Genomic DNA, 26,513 nt, shown 5'->3' with positions numbered 1-26,513 from the left:
CATTCCTAAATGAACTTCCCCACTGCCCAGCACCATGAAGTTCCGCTTAACCAGCAAGGAAATGGCTCAGTACTTGAGTGTGAATTTCTTCTTCAGCTGCCGCTCTCTCATTGGATTTCCAATGTGCCACTTAATATTTTTGTACCCAAGGCAGCCGCCAGGCACCTCTTCTCTCTCCTCCCCACCCCTTTGTCCACTGCATGTATCATTTCTGTGAAATGACAGTCTTTTTTAATATATATGAACCATATTGGTTTGCAGAAAATCTGGATCATATACCATGGGGCTGGGCTGGCCAAAGGAATGACTTGGGTTAAACCAGGTTGCTAGGTAGACTGTCCCCAAAATGATCCACTCCTCAAATGCCAGGTTCGTACCTGAAGATGAATCCTCTGCCTTTTTAAGAACTGCACTGAAGGGGAATATTTCCCGCCGATGCCACTTCTGTGGGACTGCAGTTGTATAAGCCACAGCCGGTGAAACTCTCTCTTCAATGCAACGCTACCCCTCAAATCTCAATTGGCTTCATGGTCACTTCCTCGCCCCAGCAACCCTAGCCAAGAATGCTCAGCGCCGCAGTCCTCGGGATTTCTTGGGGGTGCTGTGGTCTTCAAACTGGTACTAAAATTAAATACGCTGGGGGTGAAGAGAGAACCCAGAAAATGCAGAGCAGTCCTCTCCGGGTGTGAATCTGGCAATGCATTGATATGCCCCCCAAAAACCTTGAGGCGAATATTATGCACATTTTCAGTGCTGCCCTGTGATGCCCTGAAAAAGGGCTTTCAGCATTCTGAAGCTGCAGTGATGAACACTGCGTGTTTTTTCCCCCTATCTAGGCTCTGGCCTGTGTTACACCCTCTCACAGCATCTGTGCCCACAAACCTGTAGCCAGGTCCCTGGCTTCAATCAGAGCCCTGCATAGTGCTCTCTGCCTCCATGTCAAAGGAAGCCGTCTCCCCGTGACGGTGCTGGCTTCCTTCCGCTCAAGGTGGCTGTATCCCCACAACGTGGGGAACCAAACCTGCGTGTCTGTCCTTCCTCACCACCCCACAATAGTCTATTGCCTTCGGAGGCAATCACCCCTGTCCTCCCACCCCTCGCCACTCCTGCTGTTTTTGCCAAATATTTCTAGAAGGAATTGGCGGATCACACCGTTCAGGTGGCCAGACTCCATGCACACCTGCGCTTTTCCAAAGTGTGAAGAAAAGGGAGAATTTGGGCAAGCACTGCTTCTCCATAGAAACAGCTGCTGCTAGAACCCTGCCTTTCGACCTCTTCAAGAAGAGGGGAGGCCTCCTCACCTCTTTGGGGAGTCCGGCAACGTTTTGCTTTGTGTGTCCCCCCCCCCCCACCGTATTGCGCCTGGTGAATACTCTGAGCTCGCTTAAATGAAAGATCGGAACAGAGGAGAGGCAGGGGGGGTTATGATCAGCAGTATGTAATTGGAACAGAGGCGAGCTGATTGTGGCAATAAAGATATACACCCTTTTCATCTGTCTCTGTGTAATGTGGATCTGTGGGGCAGCCACTGTTTCTCTCTTGTACTATTTCTATTATTTTGGCCATGGCGGCCCTTTCATGAGGCGAGGTGATGCAGTTGTCTCGGGCAGTGGATTAGGGGAGTGCCAGGGAGGTAAAAATATGCCAGCAGAGCAGCTTTTCAGGACCGATCCAACCCCTGCAAACTTTGCAAGGAGCCCCTCATTTCACACTCCTTGCAAAGCTTGCAGGACACACAAGGAGAGGAAAAGGAGGCTGCTGGCAACCTTCCCACCCCACACCCCTTCCAAAGTTTGCAAGAGTAGGTCTGGAAAGGGGGCTGGCCCCCACCGGGGACATGGGGCAAGGCAGCATTTGATAACAGCAACACAGTCCAGAGTGATTCTTTTCATTATAAAACACAGCAACATGGTGAACAGGACAGGCAGCCCTTCTGCAGTCCAGGGCTCAAACCAATTCCCCTCGCTCCTCGAAAGGCAGGTCCTGGTCCAGAGGCAGATAATCTGCCACAGGGTCATAGATCTTCATGGTCTCCTCATAGCCAGCCAGAGACCTTCCACTCTGCTGATAGGCACCCTAGACGTAAGGGAGAACAGCTGGTGAGAGACTCTCTGCCTTTCTTAGGACACTGAGAGCCAGATGTCAACATTGGCTGGGACCTAATGGTTTTGTTTGGCCCCTGGTACAAACGCCCATCCAAAAGGTGGGAGTTCATGGTGGATAGAACCACACAAGGCAAGTTGCCACCGTATTAAATGGAGCCTCCAGACACAGACGCAGTATGCCTACTACTACAAATATTCATATTCCACTTTTTGACAAAGTTCCCAAAGCATTTTACATTGAGAAAGAAATAAAATGGCTCCCTGTCCGCAAAGGAATCACAATCTTTGTGTAAAGCCATATGAGAGACACCAGCAACAGCCACTGGAGGGATAGTGTGCTGGGATTGGATAGGGCCAGTTGTGCTCCCCCTGCTAAAAAAAGAGAATCATCGCTTTTTAAAAGGTGCTTCTTTGCTCAGTTAGCAATCCCTGAACACCAGACACTAAGGAGGAATGCTGCATGTCCCACATCTGGTTGGCCATTGCTGGATAAACAGAGCCGGGCTAGATGGCCTAATCCGGAGGGGGGGGGATTCCTGCAATCTTATTGGGGGAATAAATAGCCCTAATGCAGGGTTTCTCAACATGTGGGTCCCCAGATGTTATTGGACTTCAACTCCCATAATCCCCAGCCCAGTGGCCTTTGGTTGGGAACTATGGGAGTTGAAGTCCAATTACATCTGGGGACCCACACGTTGAGAATCCCTGCCCTAATGCCAAAGTGGTAATTTTAGATCAGGAGCCTTCTCCTGCCCCAGCCAGCTCTCTTCCTACTACCCTTCCCCGTAGGACTAAGCTGGGGGAATTCCCGTACCAAGGGAATTCATGCCACTGATCTGACCCTGTTTCTCAGAGGGACTGGAATGGGCAGCTATGTTCCATCCCAAGCCCACGTCTGAAGCAGAGGTGTAGCTGTAATTGGGTTCAACGAACCCGGGGCCTCCAGCTCCTGAGGGCCCTCCAGCTCCACCCCTCCCTATTTTCTTCATTATCGCCCTGACTCCGAGGGGATGCCGGGGAGAGGGGCAAACACGGGCCCCCTCTCCCCTAGCTACGTTCCTGGTCTGGAGTATTTGAATGTCTCTTTTTAAATAGAGAAGGACTCTAAAATAAGAGGCTCAGTGGCCCACCATGAAAGATACAAGAGAGAACAACCCCCTCTCCAGGTCTGAAGGGGGAGGCAGGACCTAGTAAGGGACCCAAGAGTGGATATCCTGTTAAAAGCCACCCACCTCCAAAACCTACACAGACAACCTCTGGTGGACTACTTTCTTCCACCCCACCATGAAGCTTCCTGTCGGGTCCTCACTCACCACATATTCATGACTCCAAGGCACATCCCTGGGGTGCCGGGCAGCATAATGAGGTTCCATTTCCTCATATTTTCCAGGCACCATCACCTCCTCATACTCATGGAGCTCTGGGAAGCTGAGCCAACCGGGTGGGATGTTGGGATCTGCAGGGAGAAAGGAACCCCACCCTTCAGGGAACAGAATTTAGGGCTTAGAGCAGGGCTGCTCAACTTCAGCCCTGCTGCAGATGTTGGCCTACAATTCCCATAATAAACAGGTCAGGGTTTCCCAGCCTTGGGTCCCCAGATGGTGTTGGGACTACAACTCCCATCATCCCCAGCCATGGCCTTTGTGGCAGGGGATGATGGGAATTGTGGTCCCACAGCATCTGGGGCCCCAAGGCTAAGATACCCTGCTATAGATGGAGGAGGAAAGGGGAAACCAGCTCCTGCCCACCTGCCGTGCTGGCATCCGTCTCGCTCTCAGTGTGGCAGTCCAGCCACAACCAGGGCTGTGCAGCGGCCACAGTGCCCGTCGACGTCTCGGTGGAGCTGCCCTGCAGAGAAAGGCAAACAATCACACCCGGAGCAGACAAGGGCAGAGCAGGGTTGGTGCGGGCCCTGGGACATACAGTAAGGGTGCTAGGAGTGCTCCCCGCTGCCAAATAGGGTTTCTGTCAAACCCTAAGAATGTCCCTGTAATTTTAAAGATTCCGCAAGTTTCTATCCCTCATGATGATTACATAAGAGCAGGCAAGGGGTGGTTTTCTTCTTCTTTAGAAGAACAGGAGAAGATCTGTGTAAGGCTTCCAGATGGCAGGAAAAGGAGTTCTGCCCCCAACACTTCCTTGGCAGGGACCTAGCAATCAATTTCCCATGAGCCCCACATTTACGAGTCTTTGGGATTTAAAATAAAAAGTAATCTTTCCAAGCTTCATTAATATGGGGCAAAACCAGTCATTTACGCTAGCTTTACCTGTTTGACACCTCTCTCACACAAATTCAATTTACTGGTGCGGAATTCTAGAGTCGCTGTCAATGGACTGTATCCATGGCACATTTTGAGGTTTACTGTATTTCAAGGGACATAAACTTGACATTGAGTGGGTGTTAACAAGTGAATAGGTACGATGGTTTTGATGGGGGGAAATAAATCTCAAAAAGCATGGGGAACAAATGATACAGTTCCCGCACCGCCCCCCTTCTCCCCACATTGCTGGGATTCTTTCTCTTGGACACTGATCTCTCTTAATGCTAAGGTTGCCAGTTTCTATACCAGCCTCTGCTCCTCTGTCTCTAACAGCAGCTCAGTCGGTAGTCACTAATAGGTGATCACGCCTATCTCCATGCTACAAAAAGCTTCACCTGTGGATTTCTGAACATCAAACCGCCATTAAGACATCAGAGCTGGCCAGGCTGTGGTTTTTTTTGCGGGGGTGGGGGTCCCGGTCATCTGGCAACACCATTTATCCTCTTGATGCTATGCTCACAAGTCCCCCCTACCTTGGCCGAGGTGCTTTCCTCGGAGCTCTGCTTCTGTGACACTGCTGGTTGTCCACAAAGCTTCAGCCAATTGCTTACAGTGTAGTTATTGCTGCGTCTCACCTTTGTCCTGAAACAACAACAGGGAAGCCTTCCCAAGCTGTGGAAGCTGTGCATAGTGGTTAGAGCACTTACTTAGTTACTTAGTGGTTAGAGCAGTTACTGGGTCAGTGGGTGACAAAATGGCAAATGCAGTTCAATGTTGGCAAGTGTAAAGTGCTGCACATTGGTACGAAAGACCCCAACTTCAAGTATACGCTGATGGGATCTGAGCTGTCAGTGACTGACCAGGAGAGGGATCTTGGGGTCATGGTGGACAGCTCTTTGAAAATGTTGACCCAATGTGCGGCAGCTGTGAAAAAGGCCAATTCCATGCTAGGGATCATTAGGAAGGGGACTGAAAATAAAATGGCTAATATTATAATGCCCTTATACAAAACTATGGTGTGGCCACATCTGTAATACTGCGTACAATTCTGGCCACCACATCTAAAAAAGGACATTGTAGAAATGGAAAAGGTGCAGAAGAGGGCATCCAAGATGATCAGGGGCCTAGAGCACCTTCCTTATGAGGCAAGGCTACAACACCTTTAATTTAGAAAAAAGACAACTGCGGGGAGACATGATAGAGTTCTAGAAAATCATGCATGGTGTGGAGAAAGTGGATAGAGAGAAATTCTTCTCCCTCTCACATCACACTAGAACCAGGGGTCATCCCATGAAAATGATTGCCAGGAAATTAAGGTCCAGCAAATGGAAGTACTTTTCCACACAATGCATGATCAACTTGCAGAATTCTCTGCCACAAGACGTGGTGACAGCCAACAACCTGGATGGCTTTAAGAGGGGTTTGGATAACTTCATGGAGGAGAGGTCTATCAATGGCTACTAGTCAGAGGGCTATAGGCCACCTCCAGCCTCAAAGGCAGGATGCCTCTGAGTACCAGTTGCAGGGGAGTAACAGCAGGAAAGAGGACATGCCCTCAACTCCTGCCTGTAGGCTTCCAGCAGCATCTGGTGGGCCACTGTCTGTGTGAAACAGGATGGTGGACTGGATGGGCCTTCTTGGGCCTAACCTAGCAGGGCTGTTCTTATGTTCTTACTTCACTTTTGAGTGGAGTTGCCAACTGCTTTCCAGCAGAGCACTTGCATCTTCCCCCCACCAAAATTTTTATTTTATTTTATTTTTAAAAATGCATTTTTATCCTGTTTTTTTATTTTTTTTATTTTCCCACTTATATCCCGCTCTTCCTCCAAGGAGCCCAGAGCAGTGTAGATAGTTATGTTTAGCCTCACAGCAACCCTGCGAGAGAGAATTGGTTGGTCCAAAATCACCCAATTAGTTTATGGCTGACTCATTGTCCAACACTCTAACCACTACATCACACTGTCCTTTCTCCCCTTTTATCTTCACAACACTGCTATCTGGTGGATTAGGCTCAGTGGTGGTGACTGACCCACAGCCACCCACTAAACTTCACAGCTGGGTCAGGATTTGAAGATGGGTCTCCTCAGTCCCAGTCCTAACCACTATACCCCACAGCTTTGCTTTAAGAGCTATCTTTTATATCTGCATGCCAAGGAAAAATCCAGCTGGTTGGTGGCGTTTTCTCAGGTCTATGGGAAAGAGCTGGGAGGAGAGCTGGTCTTGTAATAGCAAGCATGACTTGTTCCCTTAGCTAAGCAGAGTCTGCCCTGATTGCATGTGAATGGGAGACTACATGTGAGAACTGTAAGATATTCCCCTTATGGGATGGAGCCACTCTGGGAAGAGCATCTAGGTTTCAAGTTCCCTCCCTGGCAGCATCTCCAAGGTAGGGCTGAGAGAGACTCCTGCCTACAACCTTGGAGAAGCCGCTGCCAGTCTGTGTAGACAATACTCAGCTAGAGGGACCAATGCTCTGACTCAGTATGTGTCCGCTTCCTATGTTCCCAGCATGGGAGAAATTTCACCTGGATTGTGAAATCCACAGGTGCAGCAGCAGGAGGCAAGAGTTCAGCAGCCTTATTAACACTCACCTAGCTCCCGCTTCCGTTCCATCTCCTGCAATCAAAAACAAGAATCAAAGAAAGGGTCACACAGCTCTTCAGTGAGCCGACTGACCCAGCTGAAGGTTCTGAGTCTATGCATGTGCTTACCTTTGACAGCCCGGGTCTGCCGCCTATAGAGGAGGAAGCCCAGGAAGGAGAGGTTGGAGACTATCAGGATTCCTCCAAGGACACCAAGCAGCCAAAGGGGAAAGGGGAGTGCAGGGCTCTCTGGAAGGAAAGGTATAAACAGGGCAGGGCACAGAGCACACATTTCCAAATGTCATCAAGGCGATAAAAAAAACTTCGTTTTTTCTGTGAAAATGCTGAATCTCAAGGTGCTAAATATTATGCCAGATATCAAGCAGGCATAGATAATCAGGCCAATCCTGACTGCAAGAAATGAGCAAGACAGAGGAACATAGGAACATAGGAAGCTGCCATATACCGAGTCAGACCTTAGGTCCATCTAGCTCAGGATTGTCCACATAGACTGGCAGCGGCTTCTCCAAGCTTGCAGGCAGGAATCTCTCTCAATCCTATCTTGGAGATGCCAGGGAGGGAACTTGGAACCTTCTGCTCTTCCCAGAGCGGCTCCATCCCCTGAGGGGACCATCTTACAGTGCTCACACATGTAGTCTCCCATTCAAATGCAAACCAGGGCAGACCCTGCTTAGCTAAGGGGACAGGTCATGCTTGCTACCACAAGACCAGCTCTCCTCCATCTCCCTTTCCCTCAAAGTAAGATGGCACCAGCTCTTAAAGATGATGGTACAATGCTCATTTATGTGTGTGTGTGTGTGTGTGTGTGTGTGTGTGTGTGTGTGTGTGTGTGTGTGTGTGTGTCCATGTGCATGGTACTTTACTATGGATGGAAGGACAGGTTGCTGTCCCAAGGGGGTTAGCATCTATAAAATGACACATGGGGAGACAACAGAGGAAGGGGAGGGGAGGGAAATGGAGGCAGGGTAAAACAGGAAAGAACATAGAAATATTTCAGTTGCACATGCTTAGGCTTAGTGACAGCAGGGCATGAGGACCTTCACAAAAAAGATGGACTTTGAAGAGTGGCATGAAAAAGTAAGTAAGAGAGGTGGCCCTGTGGCGCCCCTCTGGGAAAGCGTTCCAGGCATAAAGGGAAGCAAGGGAGAACGGGCGGAGTCATTTGAGGGAGCTGGACACCTTTGGACGGCTGTGTCATGACCTCAGTTCCTGGACCCACCACCCCCACCATCACCATGCAATTGTGGGGTGGGGGGTTGAGACTGAAAGTTCAGGGGATGACACAGGTGGGGAAACCTTCTGATCCACTCCAGGGAGAACCTGAGCCAGCACCATCAGCAGATAGCCCTGTCTTCCTCCTCTGACTTGGAGGAGTCCCCTCACCGTCTTAGTAAAAGACTGGAAACAATGCTGTAGAAATCAGTCAAGGACCCTTTAAGAAACGGAGACTTCCTAGGACAAGGGCAGGGCCAATTCACGCTGCCTGGGCAGCAGCTATAAAAACAGGCACTTCAGCATCGGAAACTCTTGGAGCATCAGCATCTTCCCTCTCCCTCTCCCTCGGGTGTTGCTAGAGTGCTCTGGGCCACAGGCTGGCTTGCATTTTCAAATCTCCCTCCCCTCGGCCATCCATCACTTCCGGCAGCCTTGCCACGGTGTGAAATTGCGGGGCTCGGGTGTACCTGGCTCAGGTTGAAATGGCGTCTCGGGCTCTCCGTCAACCGGCTCTCTCCCTCTCTCTGGAAAGGAATTGGTTTTTTTTAAAAATGCATATGGCACTCTTTCACACAGGCACGCACACAAATGTCCTAGGGTGGCTACTGAATAATGCGAGATGGACTCCAAATTCTTGCTGCAGCAGCATCCGATACAGGGCCAACTTGCCTTTGTCAGGATGGGGCCAAATGTTGCCTGCTAGCCAGCCAGGGTCGCTCACCCAACATGACATGAGGGGCCCACCCGTGCGAGCAAAGGGGGCAGGGGAGTGCCAAAGCCAGGCTACGCCTGGGGTGCCCCCGATCCTTGGGCCGGTCCTGAATAGCCTATCCCTTGAGATCATGCAGCAACCCAGCTCTGCACCATACTTAGCATCACACTTAATCCCAGCCTAATTCCCTAGATTGATTTCCCACCTTTTAACGACATTTCCACACCACCATTACTCTAAGGCAAGGCTGCTCAACTTCGGCCCTCCTGCAGATGTTGGCCGACAACTCCCATAATCCCCTGGCAATTGGCCACTGTGGCTGGGGATTGTGGGAGCTGTCATCCAAAAACAGCTGGGGGGGGTGCCAAAGTTGAGCAGGCCTGCTCTAAGGCAGTGGTTCCCAACCTGGGTTCCTCCAGATGTTGCTGAACTACAACGCCCAGCATCCCCAGCCTTGAACCGCTGCTCCAAAGAATTCAGGGTGGTTTATCTGTCCCCTGCTCTGGACCATTATCTTCCCAGTAAACCTGTGAGAAAGGTTAGGCTGAGAGTATGACCAGCCCACAGCCACCCAGCGAGTTTCATGGCTTGCAGACACTTCAGCCTGGATCTCCCTAGTCCTGCTCTCCCGCCTAGCCCCTAGTCTAAGCCCAAAGCTCCGTTCACCACATCGTCCTGGCTTTTGATCCTCAAAGCAAAAACACGGCCTAACCAGTGTTCCCTCTAAGAGAGATTCTCAGAAGTTGTTGACTACCACTCCCAGAATCCCCAAGCAAAAGCCATTGCAGCTGAGGATTCTGGGAGTTGTAGTCAACAACATCCGGGAATCCCTCTTAGAGGGTCCCCTGGCACTCCTGGGTAGAGCTCTGTCCTGGCCATGCAGCAAGATTCTCCTTACCTGCAGTGGTGACACTAAGGCCTGCACCGCCATCTGCAAAGTCACTTTCCCCAAGAACATTACGGGCATTGACGGAGACGTTGTAGGGAGTGTTGGGGTGAAGCCCTCTCAAAGTGAATATGGAGGACTGTGGGGGGAAGACATCCACATACATGAAGCTGGGAGCCCCTGGCCAGTGGTACCTAGGAGGGAGACAAATGGGAAATTGGGGCTAGCCAGAAGGGGCACTGGAGGTCTGACCCCTCACCACCACCCCACAATCTAGCTGTTGCCAAAGCCTGTAAAAGGGTTGAGGTCACTTCCCCGCTTTGCTCATTCTTCAGATATGTGGAAAAGGCCATTCATAGCCATATTAGTCTACTGCAGCAAAAGCAATGATTGTTATTATTTATTTAAATCTTTATCAAGCATGAAAGGACAGGTCCCTGCCATGAGAAGCTTACACTTCTACTTGGAAGAGGCCTTTTGTAGGCTGCCCTGCCTTACTCAGAAGGTTGCTCAGAGGAGTAAGTCATGATAAAATACCCTGCAAACTCGACAAGGAGACACCTCTTGAAGTGATGCCTCACTTATATTTAGCAGGGGAGGACTGCTAAATTTGTTCTTATAGGGCTGCTCAACTTCGGCCCTCCTGCAGATGTTGGCCTACAACTCCCATAATCCCTGGCTATTGGCCACTGTGGCCGGGGATTAAGGGAGTCATAACAGCGGGGAAATGCTTGACTAACAAGCAGAAGGTTGCTGGTTCAAATCCCCACTGGTATTATATCGGGCAGCAGTGATATAGGAAGATGCTGAAAGGCATCATCTCATACTTCATGGGAGATGGCAATGGTAAACCCCTCCTGTATTCTACCAAACAAAACCACAGGGCTCTTTGGGCGTCGGGAGTCGAAATCAACTTGACAGCACACTTTACTTTACCTAGTCCAAAACCAGCTGGGGGGCCTAAGTTGAGAAGGCCTGATATAGACAAATTATAGAGATCTATCAATTGTTACTAGACTGGTGGCTATGGGCCACCTACAGCCTCAGAGGCAAGATGCCGCTAAATACCAGTTGCAGGGGAACAACAGCAGGAGAGACGGCACGTCCTCACCTCTTGCCTATAGGCTTCTCAGAGGCATCTAGTGGGCCACCATGTGAAGAGGCATCTAGTGGGCCTGTAGGCATCTCAGAGGCATCTAGTGGGCCACATGCTGGACTGGATAGGCCTTGTGCCTGATCCAGCAAGGCTGTTCCTATATTCTTAGAGGAGCACTGTCTCTATGGGCTCAAAATGTATTATTGCTGTGTAAACCACCTGGTAAACGTTTGTTGTTTTGTTATTGAAAAGCGGTATATAAATATTTATAATGATACTAGTAATAGTGGCTGACAGACAGTGCAAAAGTACACCAGCCCAGTAATGCTGTGTGAACGTAAGTTGCCCAAACATCACAGATGCAAACGTTGCTCAAATGGCATCACACAAGAGTAAGCTCATTATCTCTCATGGGCTTATTCCCGTGTGGCATCATTTATACAATGTTTGCATGCACACTTTGAACAGTTGCTCAGTTTGCATGCATGCAATGTTACTGGGCTGACATACCCTTGCACGGGAAATTCAGTCCCTGGAAACAGGTTTAAAACCAGCTTCCATTTACCTTCCCTCTCATGGTCCTTACCTGACCCGAAAGCTTTGCTGACGCCCTCCATCAAACCCAGGAGTCCACTGCAAAGTCAGCCAGGTATGGCCCACACGGAGAACCACTAGCCCTTTGGGTGGATCAGGGCGGCCTGATGAGAGAGGGAAGGGTTGAACTGGTCAAAGAATTCTAAGGAGCTTGCCCCTGGCCCCTCAACTTCAGCCATCCCAGGTCATCCCAGCAGCCCCTTGACCCATACTGGTACTCAGGAGCTGGATGTCCAGGGTGTCTGTGCCCAGATCATTGGTGGCTGTGCAGGTGAAGGTAGCATAGTCAAGGACTGCGCTCACATGGGCGATGGTTAAGGTACTGGTGTGCCAGGAATCCTCATGCTCCGTGCGTACAGTGTACCTGGGAGAGGGAACGACAAGAGGCTGGATGAGAAGAGGGGTATCGCTAGAATGAGCAGGCTCAAACTATCATACTTGGGACACATTATGCGAAGACCCAGCTCCCTTGAGAAGGGAAACGTGGAAGGAAAGGGAAGAAGAGGGTGACCAGTAGCAAGGTGGATGGTCTCGATTACGACAGCTATGAATGCACCACTGAGAGACCTTGAAGGCCAAGTTGAAGACAGATCATCCTGGAGAGAATCCATCTATGTCAGGGACTCTCAACGTTGGGTCCCCAGATGTTATTGGACTTCAACTCCTATAATCCCCAGCCCCAGAGGCCTTTGGCAGGGGATTATGGGAGTTGAAGTCCAATAACATCTGGGGACCCAACGCTGAGAATCCCTGATCTATGTGGTCACTAAGAGTCAACACTGACTTGACGGCACTTATTCAATCAACCAACCAACCAATCAATCAATAGCTAGAATGGTGGAATCCTATAGATCTCCTCAGAATCACATCAAGGCTCTCTCTCCCCACTCTCCCTCTCCTTCATATATATTATATGATTAGTTATGTATATATCCCACTCTGCTTCCAAGGAGCTCAAGGCAATATACAAAGCTCACACCCCCATTTTATCTTCACAGCAACCCTGAGAGGTAGATCAGACCGAGATATAGTAGGGACACAGGAGACTGCTATTTCTCAAGTTAGACTCTTGGTCAGTTTAGCTCAGTATTGACTACCATTGGCATCCAGAGGACTTTTCCCAGGGGGCGGGGGGACAAAGCCAACAATCCAATACCCCCCTCCCTGGAGTATGCCCCACTGAATTCAATGGGAACTGGCTCCATCCGGGCCCACCCTTGCCTCGTCCCTTCCCTCCCAGACGCCCATGTTGTCTAATTGGCAGTGGTTCTCCAGATCTTCAGACAACAATTTATCTCAACCTAGAGATATAAGGGATCGAACCTGCCACCTTCCGCATGCAATGCATTTATTTTACCACAGCTACAACCCACATCCCTGGCTGGGGATGGGGCAGCCCCAGTGAGTGGCCCAAGGAGGTTACCCAGTGAGCTTGATAGCCGAGAGGGATTTGAAACTGGGTCTCTTTACTCCCAACTTTGGACACTAGCTGCTACATCACACCTGCTGACATTTATTATTATTTTTATGTATTTATTTAAAATATTTATACCCCGCCCCGCCAGTACATGTAAAATAAGACCAATAAAGTTAACCAAATTTAAGTTCAACAAGTTAAAAGACCAGGCTAACACCACATTTAAAATTACAATTAAAAAGCAAAGTTTCAAATTAAAAGTTATTTTAAAAGCTAAAAGCTAAGAACTCTAAAAACTAAAGAACCTAACAGATATAAACAGAGATGGAACATTTAAAAGCCTCTTTAAAAAGATGTGTTTTCAATTGTTTTTTTAAAACACTGACGGAGGGAGAGAGGGAGGGAGCATGGCAAAGCTCTTCAAGGAGGGCGTTCCAAAAATGAGGGGCCACAATTGAAAAGGCCCTGTCTCTAGTCCCTACCAACCAGATCTCTGTTAGTGGCGGGGCCACCAAAACTGGAGCTCAACCCATGTACCAACACAGCCGAGCAATCAGTCTCAAAATCCACCAGGAGGTTTTACAGACTGGGCTTTATGCTGTGGGGCATCTGAGGAGCGAATCTACTTCGCAGCAGATTCGAGACAGTTTAATCCGGGGAATTAGGTGGAGCATTCATATAACCCTCAGCTGCTCCCCTACACACATCAAAGACAAGCTTCGGAGCTTAACAGAAACACTGAGGTTTTTTTCAAAAGCCGCTGGAAATAGAGGATTGTTTTAAGTCGGACATACCTCTGGCTAAGCCAGAATTTTCAGCCTCTCTTAGGGGTAAAAAAAAAGCCCTGTCTATCCTGGTCCCTGATAGCCCGGAGGGAGGTTGGGTTAAATCCAGCGAATATGTGGACTGGCACACTCCAATCAGGAGTGGATTTTGGGGGAAAGCCCTCTCTGTAAAACCAGAAACAGACAAGACAATAAACCCAATCCAAACAGCTACTGACTGGGGGTGTCATTTCAGATCTGGATGGAAGGGGAGGATCACAGCAAACTTCAGCTGCTGCCTAACCCTTCCCATTCCAACCAATTCTCCTCGCCGTCAATCATTTTTCTCCACGGGCATGCCTTTTCGGGTTTTGGAACTTGGTTGTGAGGGGGAATGGTTTTTGGGGGGAACACGAGGGGAGCATTTGCAGGGGACAATTCAGCTAGGAGGGAACAGGGGAGCACCCTCTCACACACCCACTGATTTACCCTGCTAATGCATTCTCCGCCCCACATTAGTGTAACAGGGGCACTGTGGGCCTGAAAAGCTTGTGTGTCCCTCATAACATTTGCTTCTTCCCCTAAAAGCCCAGGAAGCAGCAATTAGGAGGACACCTGCACCTTTAAGGTTTAAGAATGTGATCCACTGCAATCAGACAGTCCCCATTAAAAAAACACATTACAAATTCACAATTAAGTGTTCTCGTTATTTTTACTTCATACATGCCCCATACTATTTATGGCTGACATTTCGTTGTGGCAAGCGAGATGCATATATTTGCTCCATCCCCCGCTTCTCTGCAGATCAGTGCTGTAAATATGCATCGTATTTTCACATTTCCCGAGTCGGCTGGAACAGAACTGGTTCCAGTTGCATGCCGAACCAGTTACAGAATGTTACTTGGCCTGCCTGGTCCTCAACCACGCCGGAACAACATCAAGCCCCAGCTGAACCCCAATGAGAACTGAACTGGCACATTTCACAGTTTGCCTCCCATTACATGGGAGGAGAGCTGATCTTGTGGAATTGTCCCCTTTGCTAAGCAGGGTCTGCCCTGGTTTGCATTTGAATGGGAGACTACATGTGTGAGCACTGTAGGATATTCCCCTTTGGGGAGGGGGCCGTTCTGGGAAGAGTAGAAGGTTCCATGTTCCCTCCCTGGCATCTTCAAGATAGAACTGAGTGAGAGAGGCTCCTGCCTGCAACCTTGGAGAAGCCACTGCCAGTCTGTGGAGACCAAGGCTGCCCAACCCAGGCCCTGCTGCATATGTTGGCCTACAACTCCCACAATCCCTGGCTATTGGCCACTGTGGCTGGGGATCCAAAAAACCTGGGGGGCCTAAATTGAGTCGGCCCTGTGTAGACAAAACTGAGCTAGATGGGCCAATGGTCTGACTCAGTATATGGTAGCTTCCTATGTTCCTATTTGCTTGTGTTCCTCTAAGGCAGGAGTTCCCAGCCTCTTGTGATGACCCCCATGGGGGTCATGGAGGAGAATTCCTCAGATGAAGACCCAGAGCTGGGGGAGCAGGTTGAAACTCCAGTTGATTCAGCAGAGCCCCTCTGTCTCCTTCCCTTCCTCCTCCTGATAAAGCCTCCGAGGCCTCGGAAATCAAGGTGCCCGTCCCAGATCCCCGGGAGCGATGTGTGGCCAGGCTCAAAGGGAGCCTGGCTCAAAGGGAGGAACGCCACAGGAGACTGGCCAGAAGGAACAAGTGTTCCAGCTCTGACCTGGCTGCATCTCCCTGACAAGGCACAGCTGCTGTGATGGGAAGCACACAGCCTATTTAATGCAGCGTGGAAGCCGGATCTGTGCTGGAAACAATGTCTATGGTGACCAGCCTTTACCCTGAGCTGCCTTGATGCTGGAATCTGAACTTGTTTGAACTGACTACGATTCGTGTGTGTCCCCCACCCTGATCCTGATGTCTGTGGAATTCCTGGTGCTGACCTTGTGCAACATTTTGACTATGCTTTGTCTCTGTTCCTGTCTGACTGCATCTGTCGGCTCTCCCTTCCCCTCTGGAAGGAGTGATTTCGGAGCTGCTGAGCAGCCGGCCAACGGAAATCATTACACCTGTCGTACTCCAGATGTTGCTGGACTACAACTCCCATCACCCTCAGCTACAATTTATTGTGGCTAGGGGTGATGGGAGTTGTCGTCCAGGATTGTCTGGGGACCCAAGACTGAGAATCTCTTCTCGAAGATAAGAATCAACCAATATTTGGCATTTCAAGATATATCAAAGATTTACTGGGCACAAGGCTTCAGGACTTGCCAGTATTATCAGAGCAGTCACAAAAATGTAACTGGGAGGGAACAGGGGAGGAGGGTGGAGGCTCCCAAATGCTAGAGAGCAGCAAGGAGAAGGGCTCTTGGGCTGCTCACCTGTCCCTTGGGAGGAGGACTCTCACCTGGAGCCGTGGTGATCATCGAGGGGGATCCCATTCTTGGCCCAGCTGAACTGCACCCTGGGGATACCCTGGGCGTGGCACTGCAGGGTGGCCTCACTCGTCTCGTCTCCTACGGCGGCCACTTTTCTCTGTCCGGGCCCTTTCATGATCTCTGGCGGGTCTGAAAAGAAAATTCGAAGCATTCCACACAATCACTTCTACCCAGGTTTCCCTCCTCCCTTGCTTCCACACAACCGGAAATTGGGAGCACACACAGCTCCCAGTCCCAAACCTGGGTAGGACACAGTTTTTGATTTTGTGGATGACCTCTGTGTCTGTGACTCTTTAAGGCTCTACACATGATCCGTGTGTAGAGCCAAAACGAGGTCTGCGGGGAGAGCGAGTTTGACCCACTCTCCCTGCAGACGATCAGGTAGTCCTCCCTGGGTGGCCGGATCAGCTGCCCAGACAATTACCAGCTCCAGCATGGAGCTGGTTGGGGCGGTGGGGTTCAGGAGCCTCCCGGCCCCCTGGAAGTTCCATAAGCCACCATGCGAGTGCACAGGGCATTCTGGGGAGCCTCCCAATGCCGGGAGGCTTGGTGTAGCCTCCCAGTCGGGAGGCTAGTCAGGAGGTGCTACAGCATGGAGCCATGCCGCCTTGACACACAATATTTTAACCTGGTTTTCAGGCGCTCTCGCTCTTGTGCCCGAAACCCAGGTTAAGCGGCGGGCTTCATAAGCGGGCTTGCCACCATGCTACTGCCAGGAGTAACACACAGCTCCCGTTGCTGCTCACGAGCAGCAGGAACCAGGCTGGGCTTGTTCAATCAACCAACCTTGATGAGTTGATTCTTGTTGGCATCAACTCTTCACACCATTAACTCCTATTGGAGTTACTAATGGCTACTAGTCTGGGAGTTGTAGGCCACCTCCAGCCTCAGAGGCAGGATGCCTCTGAGTACCAGTTGCAGGGGAGTCACAGCAGGAGGGAGGGCACGCCCTCAACTCCTGCCTGTAGGCTTCCAGCAGCATCTGGTGAGCCACTGTGTGAAATAGGATGCTGGACTAGATGGGCCTCCTTGGGCCTGATCCAGCAGGAGGGCTATTCTTGTTGACCACTAGCGACATTAGGAGTAGAGGTTGAAGTCTGCTCCTCTTGTCCTCTCTTTGTTCTTCAATCTCTGCTCTCAGTCTCTTCCTCTTGGTAGACTGATACTCTTAGGACACTCCCTTCTTCTTTGTTCTCTCTGTCCCTCCTTCTTCCTTCCACCATTGAGGTAGCTAGTACAGGGTGCAGGCTTTCTGCCCAAGTCTATAACTTCTTTAAATAAATCTTTGCTTGTTTTAGACCTTGAGGAGTTGCTTCCAGATCTCATCTGTGAGCTCTGGGCTCACCAAACTGGGTTTCTCTGCTAAATATGATATAAATAAAAAATGATCTTAATTGTAAACCCCCCAGAGATGGAAGTTTTGGGCAGTATAGAAATATTTTGAATAAATAAAAAATAAAATAAATAAGGGGTTGGCCCAAATTCTCCTCTACAATTCTCAGCACATCTTTGGATGCAATGGGACCCATCAGTCAGAATGGAGTCATGGGCAGTAGTTATGCAGGAGCTGAGCCAGTATCAAGCCAGAGCTGGTGAGCTACCTTTACCTGGTTAGAGACACAGCCTGAAGTGAAAGCCTTGATATTGCTTCCTGTTTAGGAGAGCCAATGACCAACTGGGGTAGGTGGAGTCACTACAATGGGTCTGTGGGGGTTAGGTTGACATCCATGGGTCTGTGGGGGTTAGGTTTTATGGGTCTATGGGGTTAGGATGCCTCCCAGGAGATCCCCCAACAGGCCACTTACATCGTACCACCAAGCGGGCAGTGCTGCTTGCTGCCGGGGGGATGCCGTTGTCTACTTGGCACTCATAGACTCCAGCATGAGTCCGCTGGGCCTTCTGGATCTGCAGCCGCCCCACCAGCCCTTCTGAGCTCTGGTTAAAGCCCATCTCGGACAGACTATGCTCTCCGTCATCCTGCGAGAGGAGAGGAAGAAGGTTTAGCCCAGGGGTGAAGCTTGACGGGTCTGTGAAGAACAAGTGTTAGGCCACAGCTGAAGAGGCTGGGGTGGAAGGCCACCGAATGCATCGGCCCCACAACTGAAGGAAGCTGTTGGAGGAGAGGGGTTTGATAAGCCCCAATTATAACAGAGCCAGCGCAAGCAGTAAAGGCTGAGCCCATGACAGAGTAACTCGAGACAGGTGTTTAAGACCCAAAGGCAAGCCAGTGTTATTGGGGGAGTTACATTTTTGGATACGAAGCCTGTATGCCTGAGTTGGGAAGAGGTGCGTGTGACTATAGTGCTGTATTATTGCTCTGTCTCATTCTGCACCTGATCTGCCATCTTAATAAATTGATGGATTGTATGCCCAAGCTTTCTGTCTTCATAGTATAGTGTGGGGAGAGAGAGAGAGAGAGAGAGAGAGAGAAAGAGAGAGAGAGAGAGAGAGAGAGAGAGAGAGAGAGAGAGAGAGAGAGAGAGAGAGAGAGAGAAGCTGCATGGTTAATGCTGTCTGCAACCAAGCCAGGGGCATAACTATAATAGGGCAAGGGGAGGCAGTTGTCTGGGGGCCCACTGCCTTGGGCCCCCCCCAGAGGCAAGTCACATGACTGACTCCCCCAGCCGCGCACCCGCCCGGGCTTCCTTCAGTTGTATTCATCCTCCGAAATTGATGTGAGTGTTAAGACCTGGAGCTCCCAGAACAGCATGTCTTTCTCTAGTGCCATTCAATGACTTGCATCATTCACATTTTAAAAAATAATTTAGGATGGTGTTCTATTGTGGCCCATAGGTTATATATACATATTACTATGCTTTTTGTTACCACTATTCAACCTCATTTAAGATTTCTTTACTTCATGAGCTGAGCTTCAGTTGGGGGGTGGGGGCATTTTAAAACCTTGTCTCTGGGCCCACGCCAACCTTGCTATGCCCCTGAACCAAGCAGAGAGCAAGAAGTAATCTGGGAACAAGGAGGGCAGAGTGACAGACCCTGAGAATGTCAGTCCACCAATCAGAGAAAGCCAGATCAGAGAGAGAGAGAGAACAACAGTGAAACAGAGAAGAAGACCCTTCCTTACTGTCACTACTCCTCCTAATGCACCCCAGCGCTCACTAGGATAAAAGATGCCAAGAGTCAATGCACCACCTCCAAAAGAAGCAACTCTGCAACCCATCATGAAAGAAACATAGGAACATAAGAATCTGCCTTGTGCCGAGTCAGACCATTGGTCCCTCTAGCTCAGTATTGTCTGCATTGACTGGTAGCGGCTTCCCTAAGGGTTCAGGCAGGAGTCTTTCCCAGGCCTGCCTAGAGATGCTGCCAGGGGTTGAAGCTGAGGCCTTCTACATGTAAAACTGATGATCTACCATTGCGTGCATTGGTCACATCACATCAATCAAGCCAGGAAACACCAACATCCATTGAACCAGGGGAAGCTCTTGGTCAGCAAAAGGGGAGATAACCCACCCCTGTACTATATCCTATTCCCAGTGCCTTACCAGCCACTTCCACTGAAACATGCCCTCACGCACAGGATAGGCATCCGCCTGACATACAACCTCAGCTGTACCACCCAGGTCCACGTAGGTTGGGTCTCCAATGCTGCGGATGGATGGCGAGTCTATTGGAAGAGAAAGTACAGTATGTGCCAAACCAACTCCAGAGACGCCTTTGCAGGGGGTGGTGCCCAGCTGGCCTGGCATCCACATGTGGCATCCTTGGACAGCTACTGGAGCCCAGCATCCTGGCAGGACCCACCACACTGTCCCCACCCCAACTGGCTCAGGCTCCAGTTGCCACAATTTGCTGCCACAAACACATTTTGTTTTCCCCACAGTGCCTCCGATGTAAGGTTATTCTGCACTGCAATCAGAGCAGAAAAACTGCACAAATGAAATCAAACAAATGAATATGAATACTATCGATATTTGAGCGAATAAGCAATTATCTTCTCCTGGCACCATGAAAATAATATCTTATCAAACAGATGAATATGAATCAAACAAATATGAATATGAATCAAAATGAATATGAATCAAAACGAATACGAATCAAAACGAATATGAATACGAATCAAAACGAATACGAATCAAACGAATACGAATATGAATCAAAACGAATACGAATGAAACGAATACGAATCAAACAAACGAATACTATGAATATTTGACAGAATAAGCAGTTCTCTTCTCCCGGCACCATGAAAATAATACCTTCTCAAACAAATGAATACGAATCAAATAAATACGAATATGAATCAAAATGAATACAAATGAAACGAACACGAATCAAACTAACGAATACTATGAATATTTGACAGAATAAGCAATTCTCTTCTCCTGGCACCACGAAGCTAGCAAAATAGAGGGTGGCATATTCCACAGCCTGGGAGCGACCAATGAAAAGTCATCTTTTTAGCTGCCATCCGCCTCACCCCTGCAGCAGGCCTCCCATGCAGACCTCAAAGAGTGGACAGTTCCTATGAGAAGAGCTAGCCCTTCAGATAGCCCCACCCCATGTAGTCCATTGGGGACGAGTGAGGAGGAGGGCATGGGACTCCATCTTATACTCACACATCACGCTCAGCACGATGGTGGTCTCATTGTGGCCTTCTGAGTTCTCACAGCGAATCCTGTATTTGCCAGCGTCAGCACGAGTCACATTCCAGATCTCCAGAGACCCATTCTCCTGCAGGTGATGCCGTGGGGAACCCTCTAGAGCAGACACAAGAGAAATGCACCTGAAAGGAAGAGGCTGCCAGCACATGCCACAAACAGCAAGGGCTCCGAACAAGGGAGCAGGAGCCCAGAGGACAGGCTGGCCCATCCAGCCACTGAACATGATTGAGGACAAGCAGTGCACCGAGGCACGTCTGCGTCAGACACAGCTTGCCTGAGCTTGACACCAGCGCATGAAGATCCAGTGGAATGCCTCACCATGCTGAGGCTGCACGGACTTCAAGGATGCAACTGGCAATCAGTGGTTCTGCGATCTGCACCTCGCCACTGCTTGTTTTCGATGTATGAAGCACCTCAAAATTATTCCTCCTGTTCTCTGCCACACCAGGAAAGGAAGGTGCAGAATGTTCCCTCTAAGGCAGGCCTGCTCAACTTAGCACCCCCCCAAACTTTTTTGAACTACAACTCCCATAACCCCCAGCCACAGTGACCAATAGCAAGGAATTAAGGGGATTGTAGGCCATCTACAACCCGTTTCCAGGTTTCAACTGGAGAGGTCCATCCAGAGGCAGATTAACGTAGTAGCAAATGTAGCATTTGCTACAGGCCCACGTTTTTGAGGGCCCCACACGCCCAGCTTCCAACTGGGAATTAAAGTTAAAACTTTACCTGTTTTACTTAGTCCATGTTAGATAAAATATCCCTTTTCTGTTAAATGTGCCTTTTAAGAGAAGACCCAGCACAGCATCTGTCCAGTGGCTGTTGCTGGTGCCTACCACATTTTTATTTTTAGAGTGTGAGCCCTTTGGAGATAGAGAATCATCTATCCACTCTTTATTTTTCTATGTAAACTACTTTGAGAATTTTGATTGGAAAATGGTATATAAATGTTCACTGTTGTTGTCTTAAGTGTGAGTTTGTGGCTCAGTCTCCCATACTCCAAAATACAGCAAATGAAAAAAAAATGAATCACTTTACTATGCAAGTAAATAATTTATGTTTTAATATTTATGTGCATTTTTTTTACATTTAGGGCCCCTTTATAACATATGCTACAGGCCCCACACTAGCTTAATCCGGCCCCGGGTCCACCTCCAGTTACCACCAGTATGTCTGGCAGCGACTCAGAGCAGGGCCTTCTCTGCAGCTGCTCCTGGCCTATGGAATGAGCTCCTGGCATGTATCCACAGTTTAGGCTTGCTGTGGGCCTTTAAGAGAGCCCTAAAAACTTACTTGTTTGGCCTGGCCTTCCAAGGTTTTTACATTGTTTTTTAAGTATTTTAATTGGTTTTAAATGGTTCAAAATTGTGTTTATATTGTTTTAAACAGTGTGTTTGAAACGGTTTTTGGTTTTATGTGTGGAAATGTTGTTGTAATATGACCAGCCAATATGTGGCACTAGCATTTGCTAGTGATGATCTTAACTGGAGGCAGAGTCCCTTCCTTCTTCCTGCCTGTACCATCATTGAATTTGTCTCTTCCTGTTACACAATAAAGTAGTCTTAGCCTATAATGGCTGCCTTCTTCTGAACTCTCATGATATTTTATGTCTTTTTAAACTGGTTGTGCACTGCCCAGAGCCTTTAGATGGAGGCGGTCTATAAATGTAATGAATAAATAAATAATAAACATCTGCAGGAGTGCCGAAGTTGAGCAGCCATGCTCTAGGGCGTGCGCATGTGCGCACGCACACATGCTTTTTGATGTCCACTCAGTTAATTTTAGATCCCGCTCAGGTTGAATCAGGAAGGCCCCACTCGGAATGCACATGTGTACACCCTGCCTTGATATTGTTGCCCAGAACAAAAGCAAACCTCATTCCACACAAAGATTGGGGTGGGTGGGAGAATCAGAGCAAAGACTAGAAGGCCCAACTAGATTAAATGCCACTTGTGAAGTATGTTTCTTGAGTATTCAAAGTCCCCCGGGGTTTTGGAGGCCCTGCTGGATCTGAACAGAGGCCCAGTTTGTGGGAACTTTCTCCACTTGGGTATCCCATCCCAGGAAAGTTGAGAGACTCACCTGTCAGGAGTACCTTCCCAAGGAAGCTCCAGCGGTAGGTGATCTCAGGAGGGCTGGCTGAGACCATCAGAGGCAGGCAGGCAGCTTTGTGCTCCATGGCAGACACTTTGGAGAGCTGCTCCATTGAGAACTCCGGGGGAACTGTGAAAACCAGGGGAAGAAAAAGGCAGACAGTCCTCAGTTAAAATATGTACAGGTAATGATTTCATATCTGGATCTCCCACTTGTTTATTTCTGTCACCATTCTGCCTCTGGGATGTCCCTGCAATAGGCATAAAGAAGAGTACCTGGTACTCTCCAACATGGGAATACTTCCTATTCCAAAATCTGCTCCGGAAGGAATTGTTAAATGCAGCCCCTTACAAAAACGAGTGGTAGCTTTTGTTTATTTAATGTCATGTGACACTTAAGGTGGTCCCTAAGAGTCGACACCAACTTGACGGCACTTAATCAATCATCAACACTTAAGAAAGCCACCTAATGCCACAGCGGGAAATAGCAAGCTTTAGGTTGCCAGTTCAAATCCCTGCTGGTACCTATATCGGGCAGCAGCGATATAGGAAGATGCTGAAAGGCATCATCTCATATTGTGCGGGAGGAGGTAACGCTAAACCCCTCCTGTATTCTATCAAAGACAACCACAGGGCTCTGTGGTCGCCAGGTGTTGACACCGACCCGACGGCACACTTTACTTTAACACTTAAGAGGAACTGCACTTCCTTCCATAAGGATTCCACAAAAGGGAACCTTCAAGGCCAAAGAATAAAACTTCTCTCATTCTTCTATAGCTTCAGTACTCACACAGGACAGTGAGCTGGTAGAAGGTATTCACAGCTTCGGAGAGGACGGAGCTGTAAGCATGGCATTCCACTCGCTTCCCATGATCTGCAGATGATACGACCAGAGTCACTTTCCCCGAGGTATTGAAACCCCCATAGACTGCTTTCTTTTGCCCTAGGTCAGTTGCATTCAATCTGAAATAGAAATAAATTCATTCATTCATTCAATCATTTCGGCTAGGCATTAGGAAGAATTTACTAACTGCGAGAGCTGTTAGGCAGTGGAACAGTCAGCCTCATGCAATGGTAGACTCTCCTTCACTATTGGTTCTCCAAAGAGGCTGGACAGGCATCGGTCAGAGATACTGCAGCCAATTCCGGTGCTGAGCAGCAGTCTGGAAGAGGAGACTGCCAAGGTCCCTTCCAGCTCTGACACTCTATGATTCTATCACCCTCAAGGACATATTCTCAAGATGGACATATTTTCAGTGGGCTACAGAGGAAAGGGGAGATAACACAACATCACCCCTCCTCCATTGCACTTTTATTTATTTATTTTTAAATTACATTTTTATCCTTCCAAAAGCAATGTAATGGCAGTTTACATAAACATGGGAGTCTTTTTTAGGCACATGCAATGAGTCAACCCCTGCTAACGGAGCAGAGAGACACCTTTTAAAGTGGTGATTCTCTTCTATTTAGCAGGAGGAGAGCAACTGGCCCTATCCATCCCCAGCACAGCATCTCTCCAGTGGCTGTTGCTGGTGTCTGCCTTATGTTTCTTTTTAGATTGTGAGCCCTTTGGGGACAGGGGACCATCTTATTTATGTATTATTTTTCTGTGTAAACCACTTTGAGAACTTTGATTGAAGAGCAATATATAAATATTCATAGTAGTATTCTGGATGTCAGCTGTTACTGTTTTTGCTATATAGGAACCAAGCCTACAGTCTGAAGACCAGTATGGTTTTTTTATGATTCTTTTAAAAATATTTGGCTAATTTGTATTAAATAGCTTTGTTTCGTTATGACAACATTGTGCCATACTAACTGAGAACCCATGCCTGCAGCTGCACTTTTAGCTGCAGCTCCTTGGCTTGTGACTGCTGCACGGAGTATGATGTCCCGAGTTCTAATTGAGACAGGACCCAGAGCACTACAACCCACTCCCATCAAACTGGCATCAAGCAGGCGAAGAGGGATTACGGTTTGGATTTCCCAACCAAAATATCTTAGGCCAGTGGTGGTCAATGGGCCTCTATAGAAGGGCTGAAAGCAGAAGTTGCTTTACACTGGGCCGGATCATTGGCCCATCGAGGTGAGTATTTCCTACACTGACTGGCAGCAGCTCTCCAGGTTTTCAAGCCAGGGTCTATCTCAGCCCTACCTGGAGATGCTGCCAGGGATGAAACCTGGGACCTCCTCTGCATGCAAAGCAGATGCTCTACCTGCCTTTGATGAATGTATTAAGCTGCTTTCTACTGAGTCACACCCTTTGGTCCATCTAGTCCAGTATGGTCTCCAGGCTTTCAGACAGGGGCCTTTCTTAGCCCTACCTGAAGACAGCAGGGATCGAATCTGTATGTGTTCTCCCATTGTGGTATCTCCCCTCTCTTGGGGCTGAGAAGCTTGAGCCCCATCGGTATCCAGGGGGCTGCATCTCTTTCTTCTCTCCCGCTAGGAACCAGAGGAGACGGGAAGCCGGGTTGCTGGTGCCTGATGTACAGGTAAGCGTCAGCGACTGGCCACGTCTCACCTCTTTGTCGGTTGCTGTAATTGTCACATCAAGGGGTGGGACTGTGGAGGGAAAGAGGGAGGAAGGGGACACAGTGTCAGCTTCCTGGGATGGAGGTGCAACATCGTCTCCCTCCTCCCAGCTACATTAGCTATACTTGTTCTGTGTGCAACTCCCATCAGCCCCACCCCAACCCTGATCATGTGCTAAACAGCAGCTGAGTTGGACGGATCCCTCCTACTCAGCAGCTGTACTCGGCTGCTGAATGAGGAAAGAGGACAAGTCCTGTGACCCAGACACTGGGAGGACACCGCCCACTTTGGTTTTAATTGGCAGATGATTGACAATAGGGATGTGTGAACCGATTCAAATTTGAATCGATTCGACTCAAATCTGGCCAGTTTGAACGATTCACATTCAAATTGAATCACCCCTAAAGAGGGTAATTCGATTTGAATCGAATCGGCCAGTTTCAGATTCGAATAGATTTGATGACAGTTTAGAGACATTTTGGCACCTTTTAAAAACCATTCAGTTGTCTTGATTGGTAAAAAGAGGTGCCAAAATAGGTTGAATCTAATTGGCCTGTTTCGATTCAAATTTGAATTGAATCTGAAAATTTGATTCGTGCACATCCCTAATTGACAAACAGGAGCTCTCAGAGCTCCAGATTGAGATAGCAGACATCAATGCTCATTATGATCATGTGAATCACCCTGTATATTCGGGGGTTTCACCCCATGCAAAAGACCCCTTGCATGTAGACAGCTGCTCTGTCAGGGAGAAGGGTTCTTAGCCTAGCCTTCTCCCTGCAGTATGCAAGATGGGTGTAAGGGCTTTGTGGCATGGGGAAGTATTCAAAGATATTATTCCCCCACCTGCACTCTGAAGTGCATCACCCTTGAAAGGCTGCGCCATGTGCTTTTTTCCTGACCATATAGAATGGCTGCCATTCCTCAGTCTAAACCTAAAAATCTACTAACATATGAAGCTGCAACATACTGAGTCAGACTACCGGTCCATCTGGTTCAGTATTGTCAACACTGACTGGCAGCAGCTCTCCAGGATTTCAGGCAGGGTTCTTTCCCAGCCTTGCCTGGAGATGCCGGGGATTAGATCTGGGAGCTTCAGCACTCAAAGAAGCTCCGCCACTGAGCTACAGCCTTGTCCCCTGTATTCCTCCCTGGTATCTTTA

General features: G+C 48.9%; 1 protein-coding gene across 3 annotated transcripts in view; it reads right to left on the bottom strand.

Annotated features, from left to right (window-relative positions):
- Nucleotides 1-1,564: 1,564 nt before the first annotated feature.
- The window catches only part of NPHS1 (NPHS1 adhesion molecule, nephrin), a 50,226-nt gene continuing 25,277 nt past the window's right edge, over nucleotides 1,565-26,513 (bottom strand). For 2 of the 3 annotated variants that reach the window (XM_053268127.1, XM_053268129.1), the window contains 17 exons: nucleotides 25,140-25,380; nucleotides 23,606-23,778; nucleotides 22,805-22,945; nucleotides 20,678-20,818; nucleotides 19,604-19,725; nucleotides 17,906-18,077; nucleotides 16,070-16,229; nucleotides 11,685-11,836; nucleotides 11,465-11,576; nucleotides 9,795-9,976; nucleotides 8,652-8,708; nucleotides 7,078-7,197; nucleotides 6,958-6,982; nucleotides 4,900-5,008; nucleotides 3,854-3,953; nucleotides 3,419-3,561; nucleotides 1,565-2,076 (listed from right to left, as the gene is read on the bottom strand). In XM_053268127.1, the coding sequence (XP_053124102.1) occupies nucleotides 1,948-2,076; nucleotides 3,419-3,561; nucleotides 3,854-3,953; nucleotides 4,900-5,008; nucleotides 6,958-6,982; nucleotides 7,078-7,197; nucleotides 8,652-8,708; nucleotides 9,795-9,976; nucleotides 11,465-11,576; nucleotides 11,685-11,836; nucleotides 16,070-16,229; nucleotides 17,906-18,077; nucleotides 19,604-19,725; nucleotides 20,678-20,818; nucleotides 22,805-22,945; nucleotides 23,606-23,778; nucleotides 25,140-25,380 (2,279 nt within the window). In that variant the 3' untranslated portion in view covers nucleotides 1,565-1,947. Of the gene's footprint in view, nucleotides 2,077-3,418; nucleotides 3,562-3,853; nucleotides 3,954-4,899; nucleotides 5,009-6,957; nucleotides 6,983-7,077; nucleotides 7,198-8,651; nucleotides 8,709-9,794; nucleotides 9,977-11,464; nucleotides 11,577-11,684; nucleotides 11,837-16,069; nucleotides 16,230-17,905; nucleotides 18,078-19,603; nucleotides 19,726-20,677; nucleotides 20,819-22,804; nucleotides 22,946-23,605; nucleotides 23,779-25,139; nucleotides 25,381-26,513 lie in introns of those variants that run through there. The other variant, XM_053268128.1, reaches the window with a different exon arrangement.

Source organism: Hemicordylus capensis, chromosome 7, assembly GCF_027244095.1.
Source record: "Hemicordylus capensis ecotype Gifberg chromosome 7, rHemCap1.1.pri, whole genome shotgun sequence".
NCBI classification, from domain to species: domain Eukaryota; kingdom Metazoa; phylum Chordata; class Lepidosauria; order Squamata; family Cordylidae; genus Hemicordylus; species Hemicordylus capensis.
The sequence above is the reverse complement of the archived record's forward strand: the minus strand, read 5'-3'. Positions and strand labels throughout refer to the sequence as shown.